At 44.2% G+C, this 22,270-nt stretch overlaps 6 protein-coding genes across 6 annotated transcripts; 2 read left to right on the top strand and 4 right to left on the bottom strand.

The window, feature by feature from the left end:
* Window positions 1–1,147: 1,147 nt before the first annotated feature.
* Window positions 1,148–3,386, bottom strand: CCR75_004416 (uncharacterized protein). Its single transcript, XM_067962502.1, has 2 exons — window positions 2,076–3,386; window positions 1,148–1,689 (listed from the first exon to the last, which is right to left on the bottom strand). The coding sequence occupies exons 1-2, from the start codon at window positions 3,360–3,362 to the stop codon at window positions 1,309–1,311; spliced, it is 1,668 nt and encodes a 555-aa protein (XP_067821179.1). The 5' UTR covers window positions 3,363–3,386; the 3' UTR covers window positions 1,148–1,308.
* An 82-nt stretch (window positions 3,387–3,468) lies between these two features.
* On the bottom strand, window positions 3,469–5,010 carry CCR75_004417 (uncharacterized protein; the record flags this gene model as incomplete). The annotated part of the gene is made up of 1 exon (XM_067962503.1): window positions 3,469–5,010. The coding sequence occupies one exon, from the start codon at window positions 5,008–5,010 to the stop codon at window positions 3,469–3,471; it is 1,542 nt and encodes a 513-aa protein (XP_067821180.1).
* Window positions 5,011–5,183: 173 nt separating this feature from the next.
* Window positions 5,184–8,849, bottom strand: CCR75_004418 (uncharacterized protein; the record flags this gene model as incomplete). The annotated part of the gene is made up of 3 exons (XM_067962504.1): window positions 5,184–6,653; window positions 6,732–7,765; window positions 7,823–8,849. 3 exons carry the CDS (start codon window positions 8,847–8,849, stop codon window positions 5,184–5,186), a joined length of 3,531 nt encoding a protein of 1,176 aa, XP_067821006.1.
* A 136-nt stretch (window positions 8,850–8,985) lies between these two features.
* On the top strand, window positions 8,986–10,449 carry CCR75_004419 (uncharacterized protein; the record flags this gene model as incomplete). The annotated part of the gene is made up of 1 exon (XM_067962505.1): window positions 8,986–10,449. The coding sequence occupies one exon, from the start codon at window positions 8,986–8,988 to the stop codon at window positions 10,447–10,449; it is 1,464 nt and encodes a 487-aa protein (XP_067821007.1).
* A 145-nt stretch (window positions 10,450–10,594) lies between these two features.
* Window positions 10,595–12,756, bottom strand: CCR75_004420 (uncharacterized protein; the record flags this gene model as incomplete). Its single annotated transcript, XM_067962506.1, has 5 exons — window positions 10,595–11,127; window positions 11,203–11,878; window positions 11,941–12,511; window positions 12,576–12,625; window positions 12,691–12,756. 5 exons carry the CDS (start codon window positions 12,754–12,756, stop codon window positions 10,595–10,597), a joined length of 1,896 nt encoding a protein of 631 aa, XP_067821001.1.
* Window positions 12,757–12,865: 109 nt separating this feature from the next.
* Window positions 12,866–13,705, top strand: CCR75_004421 (uncharacterized protein; the record flags this gene model as incomplete). The annotated part of the gene is made up of 1 exon (XM_067962507.1): window positions 12,866–13,705. One exon carries the CDS (start codon window positions 12,866–12,868, stop codon window positions 13,703–13,705), a length of 840 nt encoding a protein of 279 aa, XP_067821000.1.
* Window positions 13,706–22,270: the final 8,565 nt, after the last annotated feature.

The raw sequence follows: 22,270 nt of genomic DNA, 5'->3' as shown, positions 1-22,270 counted from the left end.
CTCGTGGCCGAGAAAACATGCGTACTCGCTCTTTTTTTAAAGGCTATCGAATACATAAAGGGCTGTAAAGGGGGGTTACGCTAATTCCTACCCTTTTTCTGTGATCAAGTCGAGGCCTATTACAATCGTTTGATTACATTGATTGATCATTTATTTACGTGAGCAAGGGCTTTTACAGATAAACAAAAAAGCCTTGTAAACATACGATAATTTAGATAAAGCTTTTCGCGGGCGTGGAATGGATTTGTTTTCTTGCTGAAAAGAATTGAGTCCTGTTCGTCATGAAAAACGATAGTCATGTCGCGTCGAACGAATCGTCAATTGCGTCATGAAAGTCGTGTTTCTAACACTTTTCGGCTGCAAATAAGTACAGTCGTCCCTCTGATAACGTATCCCTCCTAAACGAATATCTTTCGTTAACTTATAGAATTTAACGTTTATCGTGGTCGTTCTATCATCGCTAACCCTGTGACTAACTGTAATCCATAACTAATAACCGTCAAAACGTTTAGGAAAAAAGCTACAAGTTATTAAAGGGAAGACTGTACACGATGTCGACAGTGGCATCAACAGCGGAAAAAATTGCGTAGGACGGAATAGAAATCGGCAATGCTTTCGTCGTTTGCTCGGAGAGGAAGTTGCCATAGCAGACGAGTCCATAACGCAAGTGCTTGCGTATAAAGTACTGCCGTCAATGCATTTGTAACACAATAAAAGACTTCCTCGTACGACCGACGTTGCAAGTGTGCATACAATAAAACGTAAGGGACACGATACAATGTTCAAGCTTGCTGATTCGGATGTCTGGTCGGCCATCTGTGTTATGTGTCGAAGATGGACGTTTCATGTTGACTCGCGAGAGAGCTGGTTTAAGGCTTACAAAGAGGGTTTCATGGGCTACAAATACAGAACATATCTTGCTGGGGTGCTACGGCCAACCACCGGCCTTCTAGTCGAGTTGAGGCGGTAGAGTTTAAGTTGAAGATCACGGACTAATTATGCTCGCAGCTGATGTGGAAGGTATAGCCTACGCAACAAAGTTTTACATTAACAAGAAAATCTGTTCGTTACTGACGCGTGCGGTTACTTTGAAGTATTGCCGAAAAGAAAACACGTGCTTTTCTATGAGATCTTTTACATGATTGCTCAAGGGTTTCCTTGCCTTGGTGTAAAGTCCGCATCTTGCAAGAAGTTAAACTTGGTTATCGTATGGTTTCAATTTAAAGACTGCATGCAGAAAGACAATTTTTTGTTTCAATTAAATTTAACAGGTCCATGGAACTCCAAGGACCAGCTTCAGAGCAACGCTCATTGCTCATAATCTTCGTCGTTGTCGTCTTCTTCACTCTCCTCATCAAATGTGCCAAGCGGCACAGAAAACAGACGGACTATTGGTTTGTTCGGGTCCTTCATAATCACATACTTGCCCTCGGGCTGTTCTAGCAACAACTCGGACAACATCTTCACAATCCCCCACGTGTTGTTCTGATTCAAAGCGATTTGTGTTGCGAATGTTTTGGGGTTGTATGACTGCATACCCAGCACCACGTGCGAGTACGGGTCCTTAAAGTTCAAGCGAGACACGTAGCCTAACTTCATCTCATCCACGCCGCCAAGTAGCGCCTGGGCCGTCCACTTTGCTAGTTTGTATGAATTATTCTTGAGCTCGTTGGCTAAGATCGCACCTCGCTGCAAAAAACACATAACAAAAACATTTGGTAAGCGTGTAATCTATCGTGTTTGTGTTCAAAAGTATACAAGTGTGGTGGAGTCTCTCCTAACATTGAGCTTTCCTCATCAAGAGTATAGGAATAGCGTATATATCAAATATTGTGGGCATTCATCGAGCACCCCATCCACACACAGCCTTGTACGGGCAAGCCCATTTAACCATGGGCAAAATAATAAAAATATACAGGTACTGTATGCCTAAATCGACTTTCATCTCATCGTTTCTCCGCACCAAATGTGTAGGAATAGCGTATATCAGATGCAAAAATCATGAAGTCTCGCATATAAAATAGCACCCCACATGCAAATACCCACGACACAAAAATACATTCACTCTTACGCACCTGAGAATCAATTTTCTTACGCCACTCGATCGATCCCGGAAATTTAGGGTCATATTCATTAAGTGCGAACGTCGACACATAATGTTGCGTCCCCTTTTTAACCGCCACGCTCTGGACTTCACAACGTGCTACAAGATTTAATCCACCTCCTAAATCAAATTTACGGTACCGATAAGCACAACTCGCGGGTTTGCCACCGTCACTAGCAAATGGATTTGGGGCATCAAATTGTTTAAAAAAAGCCCCATTGCCACTTTTGAGCACTTGTTGCGACAAATTCTGATTAATCATCGTGGCCTCAAGACTCAGACGATCCGGATGATTCATGTGTTCCACATCATCTTGAGTCGGGGGATCCGAGGCATTTTCATTAACTGAAAGAAGGTCAAAATTCGACGCATCGCGCTTGTCAAAGAACACCATATTATTCACTCGCTGGGCTACAATATCCCATGGATACACTGAACGCGTGCACGTCATTAGATGCGACAGGATCGCATCGGTTGCAAACACTCGGGCCTGTCCTTGCTGCGCCAATTCTTCAATCACAGGATCATCCGTCGTCGTAACATAATAAAAATCACGGTCGTCAAATCGATGGACTCGCGTGTTTGTACGCGACGTAATCCGGTCAAATGCGGCGTCAAACTCACGCAATTCCCCACACCATTTCACATCATCCGTCTTTGGAATATTCGCTTGTAATTTCGTAAGTTGTTGCAATTCAAACTCGTCCAGGAGGTTCCAAGTGGTTTGGACAAGAACGGACGCAACGCGATCGGCACGCACTTCGTCACGACGGCGAAAAGTAAAAGCCCGACGCGCATTACTAAGTCGATCCCAGCGCTTGTTTTGTTTCTGCATTCCTTTCATACGAAGTTGCGCCGAAGACGTTGTAGGACCATTCGGATCGGGTTTATCAGTAGTATATGCACCACGCCCACCCTGCCCCCCACGCCCACCTCGCCCACCAAAGCGTTGCTGGTTCCATGTCGGACGCAATCGATCTTCTGTCTTTGGACGCGTTCCTTTTGATGTATCCACGAGCTGGAACGTCGCGTCATCCTTGGTATCGTGCTTGTACTGGAATTCCACATTGACACCCGATGGGTCCCGTACGTATCGGGACCCACGCGGCGCGTAGTTCGATACAAAGTCTGCTGCTTTGCCGAGCTTATCCCCTTTGCTAAAAGGAGCGTATGGGACATTCAGAAACTGCTCTGGCAAGACCGTGGGGCCCCATCCATTCACATTCACGTCAACGCGTGGCGTCTCGTACGACGCCATCTTTTCAATAACGTCCCGAACCAGTCAAAAGGACGAGTTTCTTAAGTGATTGTGTGAAGTAAGGTGTGTTTCTTAATTAAATGTGAACCACATCATTTAAGGTGTGTTACTCAACTGCAACAACGCGATCGGTTTCAACTAGGTACGATTTCACGCGAGCAGCTATTTGATCGTGGGCCCACACCAGTTCTGGCGTATCGCGGGTACTCGGGTAATACATGTCCGCGCAGTGAGCCGTTCCCTCGATATACACGGCTTCTGCCGTCGTTAAAGGAAGTTTAGTTGAATTACGCACCGCTAACGCATGCCACGGATCAATTGTACCGCTTGGAAACGTCACGTGTTCAACGAAAATATTTAGCGAGCCATAGTCGAGATTCGTAGTCGCAATGTCCGGGGCTCTATCCATTTGATAGACAAGAGAACAAATTGTAGATCCAATATTGGCTTCTGTCACTGCACGGAGTGCGTAAAAAGGAGATTCTCGACTACTTGTGGTTTGAAAGTAGCCAAATTCATTGCACGTTTGATAGACCCATTGCCGAGCACTGCTTTTGCCATCAAATTGATCACGACCAAGCACTTCAATCGTTCCATTTGGAACGCCTTGAAATTTCGAATCTAGACAATTGCCAACACGTGTGGAATTAATAAACGAAGCCAATTTATTGATAGCATCGCCAGGCTTGCTAAAGTGCTTGCATACATCCGAAAGCGTCATGACTTCTTCGTGAATTTTATTATACTGTGCAATATCTTGAAACGCTCCTATTATAGATGTTGCAAAGACCGAGTCATCTAATTCCGTCGTCATAGGGTAACACGGAGAAAAGAGCGCCAAGACTTGTTCACGATCGTCTTGCGCTCCATCAAGAGCCTTTCCAAGCTTAATAATGGCTTGTTCGACTTGATAATAACACGCACCTCCTCCAAAGTATCGTAAACCATCACCAACGACTTCCATGTATTCGTAAAAGTTCTTCTTTGCATGCAAAGGAGCCGAGCTCGCTACAGTGCCAGTAAATAATGCAGGGTATTTCAATTTGACCCACGCTGCTAAATTGCCAGGATAGCTACCACCAAAGGCGACCCACTTTGTATCAATAAGACTATATTTTTCCGTGATAAAGGCGTGAAAATGTGCCAAATCGGCCAGGGCCTGTTCACTTGAAAGATACGCCAGATTTGGCAAACTCATGTCTGTAGTTGGGTACGAACGGCCATAGAATCGATGTTCTAATGCCACAAGTAGTGCGTGGTGTTGCTCGGCGAGGAAGTAGATGAAGGTATGATTGGTGATGGCTTTGGGGCCCAGTGGCCCCTCGCCTCCAATGTAGAGAAAGACAGGGAAGCCGTGGCCACCCCAAAACTCTTCATTCACCTGGTAGCGTTGATTCCATAGCAATCGCTTTGATACAGGAGCAAAGTGGTCTAAGATGGCGTTAGGAAAGTAGTCCTCATTAACAGGAGGCTCTACCGGATCGTCCTCTGACTGGTGTAGTCCAAACTGCACAAAGTACTCATGACCACGAAAATCCTGAAGACGCTGAAGATTGTGAGCTCGTACGCCCATAGACGTGTCTAGTGCGAGTAGTAGAAAGCCAAGTGCATGGATAGATAGCACGGAGAAGCTTCGTCCTAATGTCATTCTACCGAGCGTGGCGTTTCGAAAGGATAGAATGCAAGTCTATATTGGTTTTAAAAGGGATCTATTTTCGTAAAATGGCACATTTTAGATTTCATTTTAATCCAAATGAATCAGTCAACGACAATTTGACTTAAAAATGACTCCTTTATGCTCACTGTGATACCCATATTTATTTACCAATTCGTTAATGCGAGATTAAAGGCCACGAAATAATTGGTACGCGTTCCGATCAAGCAAAAAGTATCGACAATGACAGGGGAGCCAAACAACGGACCGAGAGTTTCATTCATATCAACATTACTGCCAGCTTTCCCCGATAAACTGCTGGTTTCATAGAAAATCGACCCAGTTTTCTCATCACAGAAACATAAGCGACCAGTTGTCATGGCCACACAGCAAACCACATCTCCACAATCTGTTGCCTCTTTGCCCTTCCTATCACCTGCCACAAGTTGAAAAACGGTTGGCGATGCAAACAAAGCGCCAGATAGATTACTAGCCCACACGAGTTCCCCAGTACGACACTTGATTTTTCGCAAGAAACCGTCGTGGGATCCAAAAACCGCCAACCCATGAGCGTAGACACAAGGCGAGCTAAAAATCGGTTTGTCCGTTGTGACTTGCCATTGTATATGACCAGTCGACGTATTCGCGCCGTACAGCTTGCCATCGGCACACCCAATAAGCAACGTATTGGACTCGTTGTCGATGTTTAATCCAGCAAACACGGGAGCTGGAAGCTGAAGCTTCCAGTGACTCTTGATTTGATCACATGTCGATACTACTAAACATTCGACAATTCCTTTTGTCGTCGCGACAAATAGCTGCTTTGTCCAAACGCAATAGAAAGGGGATGCAAACATACTGCCTTGAAGAGGATAGACCCAATGAAGGTGACCGTCAATGGCGTTTAATGCGTACAGATTCTGGTCATAGGCCCCACAGAGGACAAGATTCTCTTGATCTATTACGACAGCCGAGGCTTTGATTGATTCCTTGGCTTGAAATTGCCAGCGTACGTTGCCAGTATACAAGTCAAGCGCATAGAACGAGCCCGAGTAGGTACCAACATAAACGATCTTGTGCTTTCGGCAAAGAGCGGCACTAGCTTCGATACGATCGTCCAGTATCACTCGCCACTTTTCTTGTCCAGCATTCAAGACATCAATACAAACGAGCTGACGAGAATGGGATCCGATAATAGCCCACGTAAACATTGCTGTACTGTTCGAGTCATAACGCTGGACAACAAGGGGAGACGCATCGATACATTTGCTTAAATTCACGCGCCACGCAAATTCCAATGACAAGCACGAAGATGCTTGAACAGACGCTGATTTTGGTAAGCTTGAGGGGACGTACGATGTTAGTAACGGAGAATCTTGAAATCGTTTCGACGAATGATTGCAGCGAGTAAGAAAGTGAAGAGTTTCGAGATGCGATTCAGTGCTAGTGTCAATAATATCATTTCGTGTAAATTCATTTCTCTTCCGTCGTTTGGAGTCAATATATCCGAACGCATCAGTCGTACTACTTTGAAGCACGTCTTGGCGCTCATTTTTCTGTTTTCTCGAATTGTAATTCGATTTTCTCGAACACTCGGATTCTAAGATTATTAATAACTCATTCATAGTCATCTTCAGCTGTCGATACCCACAATAAAATCAGCAAAATAACTCTTTTGGACAGCATAGAACAAAGGGAAAAAAAAGCACGCGTACCACGTGGTGATCAAACAGAGTACGCGTTTCAAAGATTTGATTAAGCTCATGCTGAAAAAGAGTCACTACGAGCGAGTTGCCGCCCAAGTCTGCAAAAGTTTGCATCCGCATATCATCAGTAACGCAAGTAGAGAACGAAATGCCAAGTACATTCCTCAACGATTTAGCAAGGTGCACTTCTGCAAAGCTTTTCTCGTTGATTGTGCTCGAAAGTTTCAACTCTTGATGACTTGAAAACTCCAAGATCTTTAACTCCAGTGCTCGACGATCAATCTTTCCGTGTGCAAGTCGTGGCACTGCATGTTTAGAGATTCTAAAAATATCCTGAGGGGAATGTGGCGTTCCATAATGGGTAGCGATCCAAGTTGTTAGTACTCGAATCTGTGGTTCGCGAACGATCGAGAGACTTTCCAAATGGTCATCGATAATACAAGCTACAATTCGTTGTCGAAGTAGTGCATATTTCTTGCCCTGGTTCATTGTCATTTTAAGTGCTATGACTGAAAAAGGTTCCCTCCTAGACGCGTTGTTGGCCATGTCTTGTAAGCCCCTTGCCACTGCACATTCCACTGCCTCGAGATACACTCGTTGTCCATGAATCTTCACAGCCTGATCTTTTCGTCCACAAAAGAACAATTCATCGTTTACAACACAACAAACGTCTCCAGTGCAAAACCAGCGAGTCGCATGAATTTCCACAAAAGATTCCTCTTTCCTTGCATCAGCAATGTATCCTAACGACACAAGAGATCCGGAAACATATAACATCCCTTTCGCACTAGTGCATGTGGAATGAAAAATCTTGCGAAAATCGTGTTGGGGCCATAAACTTTCGTGACTGTTGTCAGTCGCAGCCAAGGCATTTTGATCGAGCTTGTTCGGTAGAAGCAATAGTGACGTTGAACTTCCAATCACTCCACAAGAATCGAGCTTTCCAATCGGGATCCCATATTGTTGCCACAAAGTTAATTGAGTTCGAGTAAAAGGTCCTTTAAGCTTCATACACGTGACATCACCACTTATTTCGGTACTCCCTGTCCAAAAAAAATGTCTTTTTTATATCATCAAACACAAAAGTTTTTAAATCGCACCGTAAAGATTAAGGACCACAACGTCAGGCAAGTATTTTGTTAATTGAAGAAAAAACGGGAGACGCAATGGCTCGCCACTGCTTAAGATATAGCAAAGGCTACTTAACGCAAAGACGTGGTTTTTCGCAATTGACTGCACTAGTAACATCTCCAATACACTTGGCACAGCAGTCAAGCGAGTCACTTTTTCACGATGAATAAGATCGAGGATCCTGGCACTAGTATCAAGCAGCACGCTCTTGAGATACCATGACGATTCAACCTTTGGTGGACTTTGTAACGATTGGAAATGAACAATTGGCACACGTTTAATAAAGGCGCCTAAGATCTCCCATATCGAATCGACAAAAGACAACTTGGTAGCTCGTAAGACTCGTTCACTCGACAATATACTATTGCTGAGCGTTGCAAATGGATACGTTTTCCACATCCACATTAAGCGTGTCCACGCACCGATACGCGTTCCAACGACACCGCGAGGTTTGCCCGTTGTCCCCGATGTATACAACACGTATAAAGGCAAATTGTTTTCTTCCGCATAAAGTCGTTGAGTCATCCCCACCTCTGGTGTGTCACGATCAATTGGCTTCCTTTTGAATACATCGAGTACTTCGACCGATTCAAACGGACTTGACACGGTCACAATTGTTTTTGTCTCGATTGCACATGAAAAATACCTGAATAATTGACTTGTTGCTGTCGTCACGAGACGATTAATGCCTGCACTTTGCAGAATTGAAAGTTGTTGGTTTATGGAAATTTCCATATCAATCGGCACATAGATCCAACGTCGTTGTTCGGCAACTAGAAGCATTGCAACCGTCTCTTCGATTGAAAATGGAATCAGGTTTATACCCACTACGAGCCGCTGGCTGTCACCATTCAACGCTTGTTGTAAACTCGATTTCCATTGATACACCTCCGTGTACGACAATTGTGTTCGATCGATAGCAGTCTGCACGAACGCAGTAGCGTTGCTCTCTCGACTCTCAACCCATAGCTCGTATAGACATTGAGACACGGACATAAGACGAAGAAAATGGTACAAAATTGAGTATAATTAGTATCTTTCAAAACGGCCTAATTGCTCAATTATTGTTGCATTCCCATTATCAATCTTATTCAGTCCAATATTAAGTATCTAAAAAAATTGTTCGTGCAGTATGAACAGCGAGGAGCTACCTTTCGCGCCCCGCGAAACCAGCAACTCGTTGCAGCAACAGCTTTCAAGCTACCACGAACGTCAGCGAAATAAACAGCGCCGTCATCATCACTCGATACTTTTCGGACGCATCATTGTCGGTTTCGTGGCCGCGTCACTACTCACGCTTTTGCTCGTAGCACTCTGGTGGCCGGCACCACGTAACATGCGCGCAATAAAAGTGCAAACGTTGCTAGATATTTATGAAAAGGAGCGCAATTTTTCAGGTGTTGTGCAGTTAAGTTACAATGGTGAAACGAAGTGGCAGCAGGCCATGGGCAGTGCCAATGTACCATTCCAACAACCAATGAAGGTGCAAAGTGTGTTCCCTATGGGGGCTCACGTACAATTATTGGTGGCTGTGGCCATGTATCAATTACAGGAAAAAGGTGTCGTACAACTTTCGAATCCAATTGACGACTATTGGACCAAAAAAGACTGGCAGGCTTTTGGTACGAACCAGACATCGTGGTGTCCACAGGTGCAAAAGCGTACTAACCATTGTGAGCGGGTTACATTTCAACACTTACTCTACATGGGTTCGGGCTTAGAGAGTAAACATTTGGATCGAATGGCAACTTTAGGACGTCAAGTCGGGTCTTTCATCAACACTCCCTTGAAGTTTATACCAGGAACAAACTATCACGATGCCAAAGAAAATTATATCCTTTTAATGTATATGATTGAAAGACTTAGCGAATTAACTTTTGCCCACTATGTAACACTCCATATTTTTCAATTGTTGGGGTTACAATCAGCAGGGTACGATCCGTTCGATGGGATTGTGCAAGTGCACACTGGGCTCGTCGACCAGTATATTCAATATTATCAATATGAAAATGCTAGTATAAGTGGAAATAATACCAGCGTGAGTCCATCGAAGCTGATATTGGAGAAACATTTGCACTATGTGAGCACTGGATCGTGTGCACTGTATCAAGCCCTTGAGAATCCTTTTGACGGCTTCGTATCGACAAGTACGGATATGCATTTCATATATTGGGATCTTTTTCATGCGCAGGGCCAGTATTCAAAACTCTTGAAACCTTGGTCGATTGCCGACCTACTTGGGATTCGAAATCCGGCTTTTCGTGCTTTTGCACAGGGTGTTGGCGTCACCTTTGAAAACGAGAATGAAAAAGCTGAAACTACCATGAATTGGCCGACAAGAATTGCTTTCTGTGGCACGTCGGGTTGCGCAACAACTTGTATGGCCATGCAAATGCCTAGTGCCAATATATCAATCGTCGCCAGTGCTTTTACGAATGATATGCGTCTACATTTTCCGAGCGCTGATGCCTTGCATGCCTTCACGCCGCGTCAGTTAATTAACAAGCAAAACGCAATGCTGCGTGAGGATTTGTACGAGGAAAACAATGGGGATGTCAACACGTTAGCATGGAAGTTGTTGGAAACGTTCCTTTAATGTGATATTGGCAAGCTGCTTCGCCGACCTGTCAATAATTATTTTACATTATTTTATTTTAAACTTTCACAAATAATCCATTTTTTATCATAAAGAGACCAATGTACGCCGTGATCTACGTTTTCGATACACTTGGTGGTTATTCTTACAGCCCAATCCAATACGACCGACCATTAGGATTATGTATAGGAACGTGGCATTTGCCATTCCCCGAGGAAATTGACCACTCGTACCAGACACGGTTGTTAGACTCGAGTCTCCAAAAATTGACCACAACTTCTTCGCCCTTTTCCAAGCGCAAAGGTTGGCGCAAAGGAAAATAAATTGGAAACCAACTAAACATGCCATCCGAGTGCGTCCCCGGTTCAATGCTCAGCATTACATCCTCATACAGCACCGCATCAAAGTAGCCTGCTAGTCCATGCACAACTGCGCTTTCAGCAGCAAGAAAACGTAGCTCCGCTTGTCTTCGATTGTCAATCGTTGCATTCAATTGGGGATGCGTAAAGCAAAAGCACTGTTGCGTCGAAGCAAGTGCGTAAAAGTTGTGCAATCGAACCACGTATGGGGTCTCAAAGCTTTTCAGCGAGTCTTGTGCCTTTACTTCGTTCCACAGCTTCGATGACATGATTGGCGCTATAAACGAGGAATATTGTTGAGGAATACTAATCCCCTGCTCTAAAATATTGCAATATCACCACAACAAATAAGTTTTCGTAGAAAAAGCTCAACTTCAAAGGCTTTTAAACGTACCATGTAGAAACTTCTGTGCGCCATCCAGACACTCAGGAGACAGCTCATTGTCACCAAAAGAACCCAATAACTCGCTCACCATAATATCAGCGCGCTCCGTTGTCTCCCAGCTCCGCATATCGGATGCAATGATCGTAACAGTGTCCCACTTCTCGGAAATTTTGAGATTCCGAAGGGTGATGACAGCGTTTGGATTCTTTTCGACGGCAAACATGCGCGTTTTTCGATTCGCGGTCATCGCCGCACGCAAAGCACAGCGCACAAGAGGTCCCCGACCAGCGCCTACAATCATTACGACCGATACTTTTTCTTCAACAGTCGCACTCAAGGCTTTGGTAATCGCTTTTTCATATTGATTGTACTTGAAAGCGTCTTGTTCAAACGTTTCGTACGTCTGGGATTCTAAATTGTCCATTAAAGGTTGCAACGGGGCTTGGAGATAATCAAGATATGGCGCTTCAAAGAGCGCTTTACGATCTTGATTGGGGCGTTTACTGTAGAGGAAATGAAGGTACTGGACATAGAGCGAAAGCTTTCCACGGTGACGAGGTCGTCCACTGAGGTAGAATTGGACATTGTGTTGAAAAAACTGCGCCATGAGCTTCTGATGCCGTTGAGAGAGAGTCGGAAATCCTTTCCGATTGGTTAAAAAGATGGTTGTTGAAATAATCGCCGCCTGCGTTAAAATTCATTAATTTCGCAATTTGTAATTAAATATTGAAATAAACGATTATGCACCTTTAAAGGTTCGCCAAACCAGCGCTGAATCGCTTCGTCGCTAGGTAGATCGGCTGTGATCTCTAGAGCTACGTGCAACTTTGGATGATACTCGCACCGAGCGCGTAAGGAATCCCAAATTGCCCACGGGTCTATTTGATTTTCGTTGGCTTCTTCATTTCGTTCGATCATTGCAGTGCGACAAAGTCCTATCACCGGATCGATTTCCATTGGTAGTGTAGCTGTCGATTTTTGCGGTTGGAGAATAAGAGGAATTCGCACCCAAAAGTGGAGATACTGTGCCTGTGTAAGGGACTGGTTGAGCACGCGTGCGTAGTTGGCTGAGCAGTGCGTGTGACGCGGAGTCGGCAGCATCACAGCTCGCACCGAAAGATGCGAAGCCCACGCGACCTCTTGCTTAAAAACCTTTTCTGCATTCAGCCGTGTACTTAGTGTATTTGCATCCAAGTCGATCCATTTCGAAATAGTGCCCACAACGGAAGTTGTCCAGCCACGCGAGTCCATGACCAAGTCGGAGCGAGTTTCGGGACCATCGCGCAAGCTTCGAAGCTCGTGATCATCGCGTTTAAAGCTACCATCATATTGCAATAATTATTCAATACTAACCTCTATAGAAACTATGCAATCATGCGTACCGGGGATGGAATAATGGAGTTGCAATACCATTCAATTTGTCTTCATAAATCTAGCAAAGAACAGCAAAGCGATTTATCACGCAAGTTATAATCAAGTGCTTTGGCTACGTGAAACCTTGTCAAGCATTGCAGGCAAATCATGGACAAAGGACGTCTCGAGACCCAGAAAGAAGCGACTCATGTTAACAATAGTCTTTATATTTGGCTGGTTCTTATAAATGTGTGGGGTGCCACATCAATAACTTTCATTTTGTATCAATTCGCCATCTCTTCGAATCTACTTAGACGAGATGCGGTGGTTCGCGCTGCTTGTATTAATTGCTTCGACGCTAGGCGTCTGTGCTGAAAAGAATGCGTCTGCACAAAGCGTTTCTAAGGATGATACATTGCTCCTGTATCAGAAAGACCCCGTTTCCCAACAATTTCACGAGTTTGTCGAGAATGCCTCGTTCTCCGCGGCATTCTCCGGTTGTGGCTTATGTCAACAAACTGGCCAGTGTGACCACGCGTTCCGTGGCCAGCCTGGTCAATTTTGCCTTGGTATGGCATCAGGTGCACCGTGTTGTTGCCCACTGGATGCACAGTGCGTCGCGAATCGGTACGAGTGCCGCTGTCGCCGTGTAGTACCCACCTATGGGAATAACGGCGGTGAATATCATCCACCCCACGCGCACTCTAGTGGCATGTCAGGCATCTTTATCTTCTTTGCATTAATGCTACTGTGTTGCATCTGTTGCTGCTACCTACCAACGCGTCGTGCGCGCCAGGAGAGAGAGCAGGTCGCTTATGCGCAGCCCGTAGGTCCGTACCAATATGGAACCAATGGCGGCGAGGAACAAGTTCCATATGCCTATCCATCGGGACCCCCACGGTACGATACACCGTCGTATCGTGAGGGTGGTGGTGGTACGAATCCGATGGCAGCAGGCGCACTTGGTGCGTTAGGAGGACTGGGCGTTGGCGCCGCGTTAGGCTCGATTTATAGTGGCCGCGATCATGACAATGATGGCTATCGTGGAAATGTCGGAGGTGTTTCCGACAATACGTATACTTTTAGTGGAGACACTGGCGGTGGCGATTTTGAAGGAAATTGCGACGACGTTGGCACGTTCGCGGGTGACTCGTATTGATAGTTGCATTCGTAGCTAAAAGCACGATTATACGGCTTGAGACGATTTTTACGATTAATTAACAATGGTGTGTTTATAGAAGAATTCTTAATGCTGTATTAAAACTAAGGCAACGAAAGCATGCTTGACGCCTGGCCTCCGGACACGCAAGTAGCTTGATATTCCTTATGTTGTCGGTTAATGACAGAAAAACGCGCCCACGAGCGCCACCTTGACGTCTTTTTATGAAGTGCTTCCATGACCAGCTTAAGTTTCTCACCCATGTCAACCTGGCGTTCAGCTCCGTGATCTTGCCAACCGCAAGTCCAATTGGATTAAATTCATGGAAGTGTACCTTAGACTTGGTAGTTCTGACTTTTATCTGGTTTGTTGACAGCTAAGGTAAGGATTTTAACGATAAATAATCGTAAAGAGCTCTTTAATCTTCGTCTAAAAAGATATTTTGCAACTGCCATTGCAGAGCTGAACGAATCAAGATGAATAGCTAAAATGAAGTCGAATTACGAGAATCCATTCCAAAAGCCACATAATCAAGTATTCAGAAGAATCATTAAAAGTATAGAGTGGCTGGCAAGTTTGAAGTATCTGTTGTATGCTACAATTTGATCCGCATGCTGTAGGCGGGCACATCTTAATGCGGCACACACCTTAGCCCAGCGAGGAAGTGGTTTGACCGTCTTCTCTCACATACGGTGAGGATATTGGTGGGCGCCTAAGCGGCCTCACCCAACTAAGTGCCTAAGTTTAAGTGACGTCACTGGAGCGGTAATCCGGCTCCACGTGCGCACTTGTGAACTTGGAAGCGGGTTACAAAGTGAACCACACCTAAGTGATGGGTCTAATTACTTCACTTAAGTAATTGACCATCCCCTTAAGTACACTTTGTGTACCTAACGGGTAATGTGTAGAATCAGGCAACTTTAGGCCATTGGACATACGCTCAATTTGTCAAGCAGATATCCTGGACCAGGTTCTTGCTGGCTTTCTACTAATCGCAGAGCAGGTATTCGTGGCATTTATTTATTAAATAAGAAAGTGCGCTATGCAGCGGTTAGTGCAAACTGAAAGTGTGATACTTTCTTACGTTGAGGAAGCTGGGAGGGCTCTAACGGCAAAGCCTTGGCGGAGCGCGCGACTAGAAGAGGAGTTGTTGTTGTTAAAGCAAATTGAGAAGTGATTGATTAAGCTGAATGATAATGAATTGCCCGTGGTTAACTTGATTTTCTTTTGAACTATCTAAGTCCTATCCTAAGACCTTTCATACTCTAATAACGTCTGTTATCTAGTCTATCAACCATAGAGTGTATGAGCCTCATAATATGTCTTACCCCATCTTGGGATATATTCTGTACGGAACTTTCTGAAGTTCTATAACCGAAATTATTGGAAGAAACAATTACGCATATGTTTTTATGCCTAATGACGTAGTTGCATTTGCTGGTAATACTGCCGCTATGTGACATGACCTCCTTTCAAAAAGAAGGCTAGTTCTTGAACTGCTTTGGTCGTCTCTTGTTGTTTTGGTAGAGGTCAATAAGTCCTGGAATTTGCGTTTCATTCTTCACGAGGAAATCCACTTGAACAATGGTTAGAAGTCAGCGAGCTTATTGAACAATCGTGCAGCTCGCTGATTGGTTGTATTTTGGGTTTCGATTATCTCAATGGTTTCGTGAACCGTTTCCACCGTAAACGGTCGATTCAAAAGGCCACACTCTAAATAGAATGCATGATCGCAAGTAGCTCCCAAACAGGATAGTTCAACTCGGCTGGCTTCATCTTTCTACTGTTAAAAGAAATTGGATGCTCAGGCCCGCCCTCCTTTTGAAACAAGACGCTCCCACCGGAGAAATTCGAGGCGTCCATTCGGATGCCAAAAGGTTGCGTAAAGTCAGGAAGGCTTAAAAACGGTGGCGATGGCAAGCGTTGTTTGAGTTCTTCAAAGGAGCAAAACTGTTCGATGGTGAGCTTTAGGTGCTTTCGAGATCGTTTGCCTTTGACACTGTCGAGTAGTGGTCCCACAAACTGGGCAATGTTATAACATAACCGAGAGACGTACACGGTTGCCCCCAAAAAACTTTTCATATGATTTTTGGAACTGGCCAATCTGCTATTATTTTCCCTTGTCGGAGTTCATTCGGACGCCTTTTGATCCCCTAGGAACGGAATCTGATCCACGCAGAGCTGGCACTTGGAAAACGTTATGTAAAATTGTTGTTCTTCACATCGCTTCTGCACTCTGTCTTAGGCCTGTATGTATTCTCATGCATCTTTAGTCATGTGTGAAAACGTAGATGTCGTCAAAATAGATCTTAAACACGTTCTTAAGGTTACAAAAAGCTCTTTGGAGGAGGCGATGAATCTTCTTAAAACTACACTGAGTCCCATTGGAGTGACGAGGTACTTAAGAACCGTCATGGGTTATAAAATGCTGTAAACAGGATATCCGATTCGCCTAGTTTATATTGGTAGTAGCCTTAGAGTAGGTTCATACGTGAGAACCATTGACTGCGCGCCATGGTGTCATATGTGTCTTCCTTGCGCAGCATTGGTATCGCCGACGAGACGGTTGCTGACGATAGTCATGCACAATGCGCCGACCTACCAGTTTCTTGAAACAGAACGTCGAAGCTGAAAAAACGATGTAATTAGTCAAAATATGCCAACTTGAACCAGTTCTTTGGTCCAGCCTTGGATTGTTTGGCGTTGTTCGGGACTTTGGCACCATTGTTCGACTGAAATGGGCTGCGTGCCCGGCCTGAGCTGAATTTCATGCTTGATTTCATCTCTGACAATATTTTTAAAAATTTAATAAGGTAATATTTCGATATATTTCAAAACACGGAGGAGTCTCATTCAGAAGCTCCGTGCGAAAATCGGTATTCGCATACTTGCGTAGTTGCCACTTGGTCCTACGAGCCATCCCTTGAGCTATAAACCTATAAGTTTTATAGAATTAAGTTGCTCTTATAGTCTATAAGTCTTCATCTCAATTCAAGAGCAAGGTAGCTCCGCTGCAGTATATCTAAATGTGATTGGCTCAAAATATACCTAAAACACTAACTCTTTCGTATGGGATATATTCAATGAAAGGGTAAGACTCAAAATGAGGTTTAGGTTCATATAAACTATGGTCGGTATAGTAAATACTAGATGTGATATGCGTATGATAGTTCTTAGGATGGGAACTTAGTAATTCAAGAAAAAATATAGTTGGCCACAGGTCAATCCATTATCCTTCAGCTAGATGAATTACTTCTTAATTTGCTTTTAACAGCAACAACTCTTTCTTTTCTAGTCGCTCTCCGCCAAGGCTTTGCCGTCAGAGTCCTGCTAGCACCCTCAATGTGTAGAGTGTTACATGGTAGCACTTGTTGGTCATCAAGTTCAAGACAAGGGTATTCGTGGCCACATTGTGGGAAGCGAGTTATCCTATTGATATCAATTGCGAGTCACATAGTGGGAAGCGCTGGATCACAAAGGGTTGTCATATTAGTGATTGAATTAAAACGTTCGGTGGCTACTTAGAGTAGTTGCACTTTAAAGTGGTACATACAGTTGGGTCTCATCCACTGTGTATGTGATTGAGTGTTTTTTGCTTCAGTGAATCTCTATTCCGACTTTAAAATTACGAATTTAAAGCTAACTACTACTCTTTGGAGCTGCTTGATCTGCACTCGTGCTACTGACTTGTTTCTAGTTGCACACTGTAATGGTAATTGTAAGTCACGTGAGCCCAAAGATCCCTTTCAGTGCAGTACAGAGTCACTTTCGTCGAATTACGGAACGCTCGATAAACTTCGACGTGACTTGTGGTTAACAACGGCAAGGCTATTTAAGCTTCTTGAGCTCATTCGCAACGAGATTCCGGGTTGTAAAGACTCCAAGGATCGTAAAGCAGTTCATGAAACGTGTAAATTGCCCAAGAAGTGAATAGACCAAATCTAAGAGGCTTTGGAAGCATCGCTAGACCACACCATCTATTTGTTCGAGAAAATTCGACTTAAAGAGTTAATAAGCTATTTTCTTCTAGATATATTTTGGTTTTGATATCAGACAATACACGACACTGAGAAGTCCATTCATGATCACAAAAGGCTGTGCAAGTTAGTGCCCGTCTTCAAACCCTGGACCTCGTCAGCAGAGAAGAATGAGCTCTACAAGTAATAGAGGAGCTTCACGCTCTACATCGCGTTCAAGGACGCCAATGCATACGACGCTAACCAAAGATCGTGCCGATAAACAGGCTGATTCGTCATCTACTGGAGATGCACCTGCAGGAATGGACTCGATTTCCGCGCAGTAGCTGTTAATGTACCTCACACAGCAGCAACAATAATATCAAGCGCTAATCTAAGCTCAAATGCAAGCGTAAATGCAACAAGCTAATGAACGCTATACGCATCTTATTGCATCCCGCGGGGAGTAGCGGATCAAGGATCCTCCGGTGTACGTACGGAAATTCAACGAAGACATTGAGTAATGGATCTTCGCTATTGCGCGGTGTTATGCCGATAAACGTCAGCTGATGGAAACATATTCATAAAAATTTTGTGACAGTAATCTCAAGCAATTCGGGCATCCGTGTAAAATTGCTATCGTTCCTTTTTAACGTAATGATCATGCATATATCATGGTAACGCGAACGCTTCAGACCTAAGGACATCGAAGATGTCTTCGCGAGTGGGTGTTACATTTAAACCAAAAGAAATGCATCCACGAAAATATCTCGAAGTTTCAAGACCTATTATTTCAAAATGAGCTCGACATCAGCGACCTCGAGAAGCGTTTCTACTTCCAAAATGGCCACGCTAAGAAACCGCTAAGAGCATTAGGGAAGAAAGCCCTCCAACGCTCCTAGAGGCTATCGACATCGCATCCAATTTTGAGTTTGCGCATTACGCTTGAAAAGCACCCCGCTCACCAACTCAGCCGTCAAAGGCATCCACGTTTGCAACAGTCCATCGCCCTGACAATAAAAGATTTCAGAATTAATCGGCTGGACGAGAAAAGAAACAAAAATGACGACAGGAACACAACAGCTACTTGCAATAATTGTGGCTAAGTTCTCCACGATGCCGCGCTCTTAGACGTAAGGAGTCAAACCGGTACATCAGTGGTGCACCTAATGCAATCCGCAAAGCCGAAGCCCAAGCTTTCAAATAGCGAATCTAGCAACGTCCGTCACCAATTTCATCGACGATGGTTGCAGCCTCAATGACGTATCCAAAAGATTGTGGAAAAGCTTGAGCTTGAGGTTACTGAAGGAGAAATGATGCAATCGACCTTGTATGTGACCAAGTTATCCGCCGATACCGTTAAACTGTGGAAAGGAACCTAAAGATACCTGAATCCCCACTGACATCTGGAACATTCCAAATAATGTCCGTTCCTAAAAACGATGATGTAATTTTGCGTATGATGTGGCCACGAGAACAAATTTCAAGTATCGGCTGGGTTACAGGGAGAATTCGCCTCGCATTAAGGTGGATAATCTCCAAAGAAGCTCGAGTTAGAGATTCAATTTTCACGAAGTTCTCTTATTGGAACCCCGCACCCCTCATTGAACTATGGGGAATTTCGGCTACAGGGCCTCCTCCCACCCAACTATCACACACCTTCCGTGCGGGTTGGCAGGGCGGCCATCCATTGGATGAATGCTCGTCTGCTTTTAAGCCTATCTCCGGCGATGTGTCATCGTGCCGCCCTCCGCGGGTATCGATCCACGTACCTCCCGGTCCCAGTTCCAGTGCTTAACCACTCGGCCACTGAGGTCGGTAGAAGCTCGAGTTAGACCGGCCAAACAACGTTCGCGTAGCTCAGAGCGAGATCTTCAACTGTAATCGGCAGCATGACCATATGGTCCTAAATAGTGCGACGCGGCTTATTATATCTTTAAAAATGCTGAAGATGCTACTCCATGACAAATATATCAAAACCATAATTGTCGTCAGTCCGCATGAATCAGAGAAAGTAGCACGCTTTAAGACTCAAGAATTAAAAGCTCTCTAGTAACCCAGCAAAGCGCTCGAGAGTATGTACCTTAGTAAGACTTCTGTCTCTCACAGATCAATGCGCAAGCCCTAGGAAAGCACTAGATGCTTGAAGACAAAATAACTGAACTCTATTTAATTATTCAAACCTAGAACGTTACAGTAACTATTTTTTTATAATAAAAATCGGCCGCCAACTTTATACCTGGCGGCTACCACATATGTTTCCAACAATTATTGGGATTTTTGTTATAACTTACTTTACAATTCAACAATAGGGTATTTTTTCATCTAGTAAAAGTACCAAAACAACGGTTCATCGACCGAAGTGTGCCTCATAACATATACGTTTCTTGAAATTCTATAACCATAATAATTGGTATAAAAATTATGCATATGCATTTATCTCTTATTACGTAGTCGCAGTCACTGCCAATACTGCCACTGCGTTCATACCTTAATAAACAAAGAGCAAGACAAACGTAAATATTGAAGTGCTGCCGATCATTTTCATCCTCTTCTAACGAGCTACAACGAAATATGTCTTAATGCTATGATTATAGGCAACTCAATTGATCGGAATGATTTACTTGACTTTCCTAGAAATATTAACCCGCATCATTTGAATTTTAACTTAACAAACCTTCAAGGAATCTGACGAATCAATTTCATGAACGGAAAATTTGTTATTTCCACAAAACAATGGAATAATCAAGTTGTTCTGAGGCCAATACGTGCGGATCCTGCTGAACTCCGAGTTGATAATTTAATAAAGAAAAGACGATGCAGTTTGAATACAATTGGAATCGGAAATCTCAAATGTAACGAAGCTACCTCGCTCCTAAAGTCATAGGAAGGCGTCTAGACTCAAAATGTCTCGTAGTTTTAAAGAATGATTAGGTTCAATAACTCAGGGAGTCGTAAAAGCTATTCAAGCTTTATGAATCATAATTAAAAAGGTTCAGGAGTTCGTAGATCCAATTGGCAGCTATTATGTCCATAGAAAGGCTTCTTTCTCTCATAGATCAATGCGCACGTCTTAAAAAGACACTATACGTTTTCAATTCCAAAAAAAACAGAACTTTATTATTTATTCTGAGACCCCACTATAGCTAATTTAAAAAAAAGTTCGGCCGCCAGATACTAATCTGGATGCCACATATGTTACCTAGAATAATGGGATTTTAGTAGTATTCAATTCTTAAAGATTTTTTTACCCATAGAGTAAATGTACCACAACAACGGCCAACCGATATGTACCCCCCCCCCACCAGATTGGTGAACCTAGTGGCAGCATTCGCTTCATTTCCTCTTTGAGTTGAAATATACGCAATTAATTGTTTGGTTGTGCTTGCATTCCTGTCTAATGACAACAAAGCGTTACCTAGCTACTCCGCCGACGATGAGTTGCAGTTAGACTATACGAGTCGCACTCTATCGGAGGAAGAGGCAAAGGAGCCTCGCTCATATACGTTTCGGCGTGTAGACAGGTCCCTTCGGGCCCATATCTGTTCCCAGAACGTGGTGCCGCGAGCGTGTTAGCTACATTTCATTGAACACCGGACCTTGAGTCCAATATCATCACGAATTCGCTCGATGTAGAGCGAGAGCGGGCAATCCTCATAAAAGAACAAGATCGTCCTCGAGCTGAAGAGATAGTGAAAGCGAAAGCTAGAATACCAATTCACTTGCTTTGTGTGAAAGAGCGTCTCAGCGAGAGTAAGGGTCGTAGCTTGGCCATCTCGACCTCCGAACCCACGGCGAGGACGCCGGAGGAGCTCGCAGCTTGCGACGCTCTTCAGGAGCGATGCCTTAAGCTCTAAGTTATGTCGATCGAGGTCAGTATCCGACGCGTTTGTGTGGAAGGCCCGTAGGGCTTCTGTGACGTCAATATGAGAAATTCCGCTCGTTTGTTTCTAAAACGAAGGAAAAAGTGAAAATAATGCTTCGTTAGAGAACTGGGACCATCGAGACCGCCGCCTCCGCAAAATTTGGAATAATAGAGGTTCATATTTGTTTGGAACGGAGCGACAAAACGGACATCAGCCACATCCGCAGACTCTCGATTTCGCCAAGCTTGAGGCCAAAGGCCAGTTACGTTTGGTAATCATGCCACAAAAGAACAGAATACCGTGCAACCATAGATCGAAGCCGCACTGAGGCTATAAGTCCACCTTTTCCCACTTCTAGTGGTGAGAAGTATCGTCGACGCAAGTTGACCGTGAGCTTGGCGCTCAATAACGTCAACGGCTTACAAGCAATCTTGCCGGAGAGGTACCTCAAACTCCCAAGAGTTTTCAGAAGAGAGTACTTAAGCCACTTCAATTGATACTGGTATTGGCCCTTACGACGACGTCGCTCTTGAAGTTTCTCCACATGGAACGGAAGGTTTCCTCGCGCATCAAGCAACGCGGAGGGGGCCCGCAGTCTCGGTGGAAGCATTTGATGTTTTAAAGCATCAGGTGCAACTTCTTCACGAGGGATTTGCTCAAATAAAAAGCTCTTGTGAGGGGCCCGAAACCGTCTTTGACATTTATAAATCAACAACCTCGGTTAGAGGGTCAGCTGGAAATCC

Source organism: Bremia lactucae, linkage group LG5 (assembly GCF_004359215.1).
Source record: "Bremia lactucae strain SF5 linkage group LG5, whole genome shotgun sequence".
Classification (NCBI taxonomy): domain Eukaryota; phylum Oomycota; class Peronosporomycetes; order Peronosporales; family Peronosporaceae; genus Bremia; species Bremia lactucae.
Note: the sequence above shows the minus strand (reverse complement) of the source record. Positions and strands in the feature narration are given on the sequence as shown.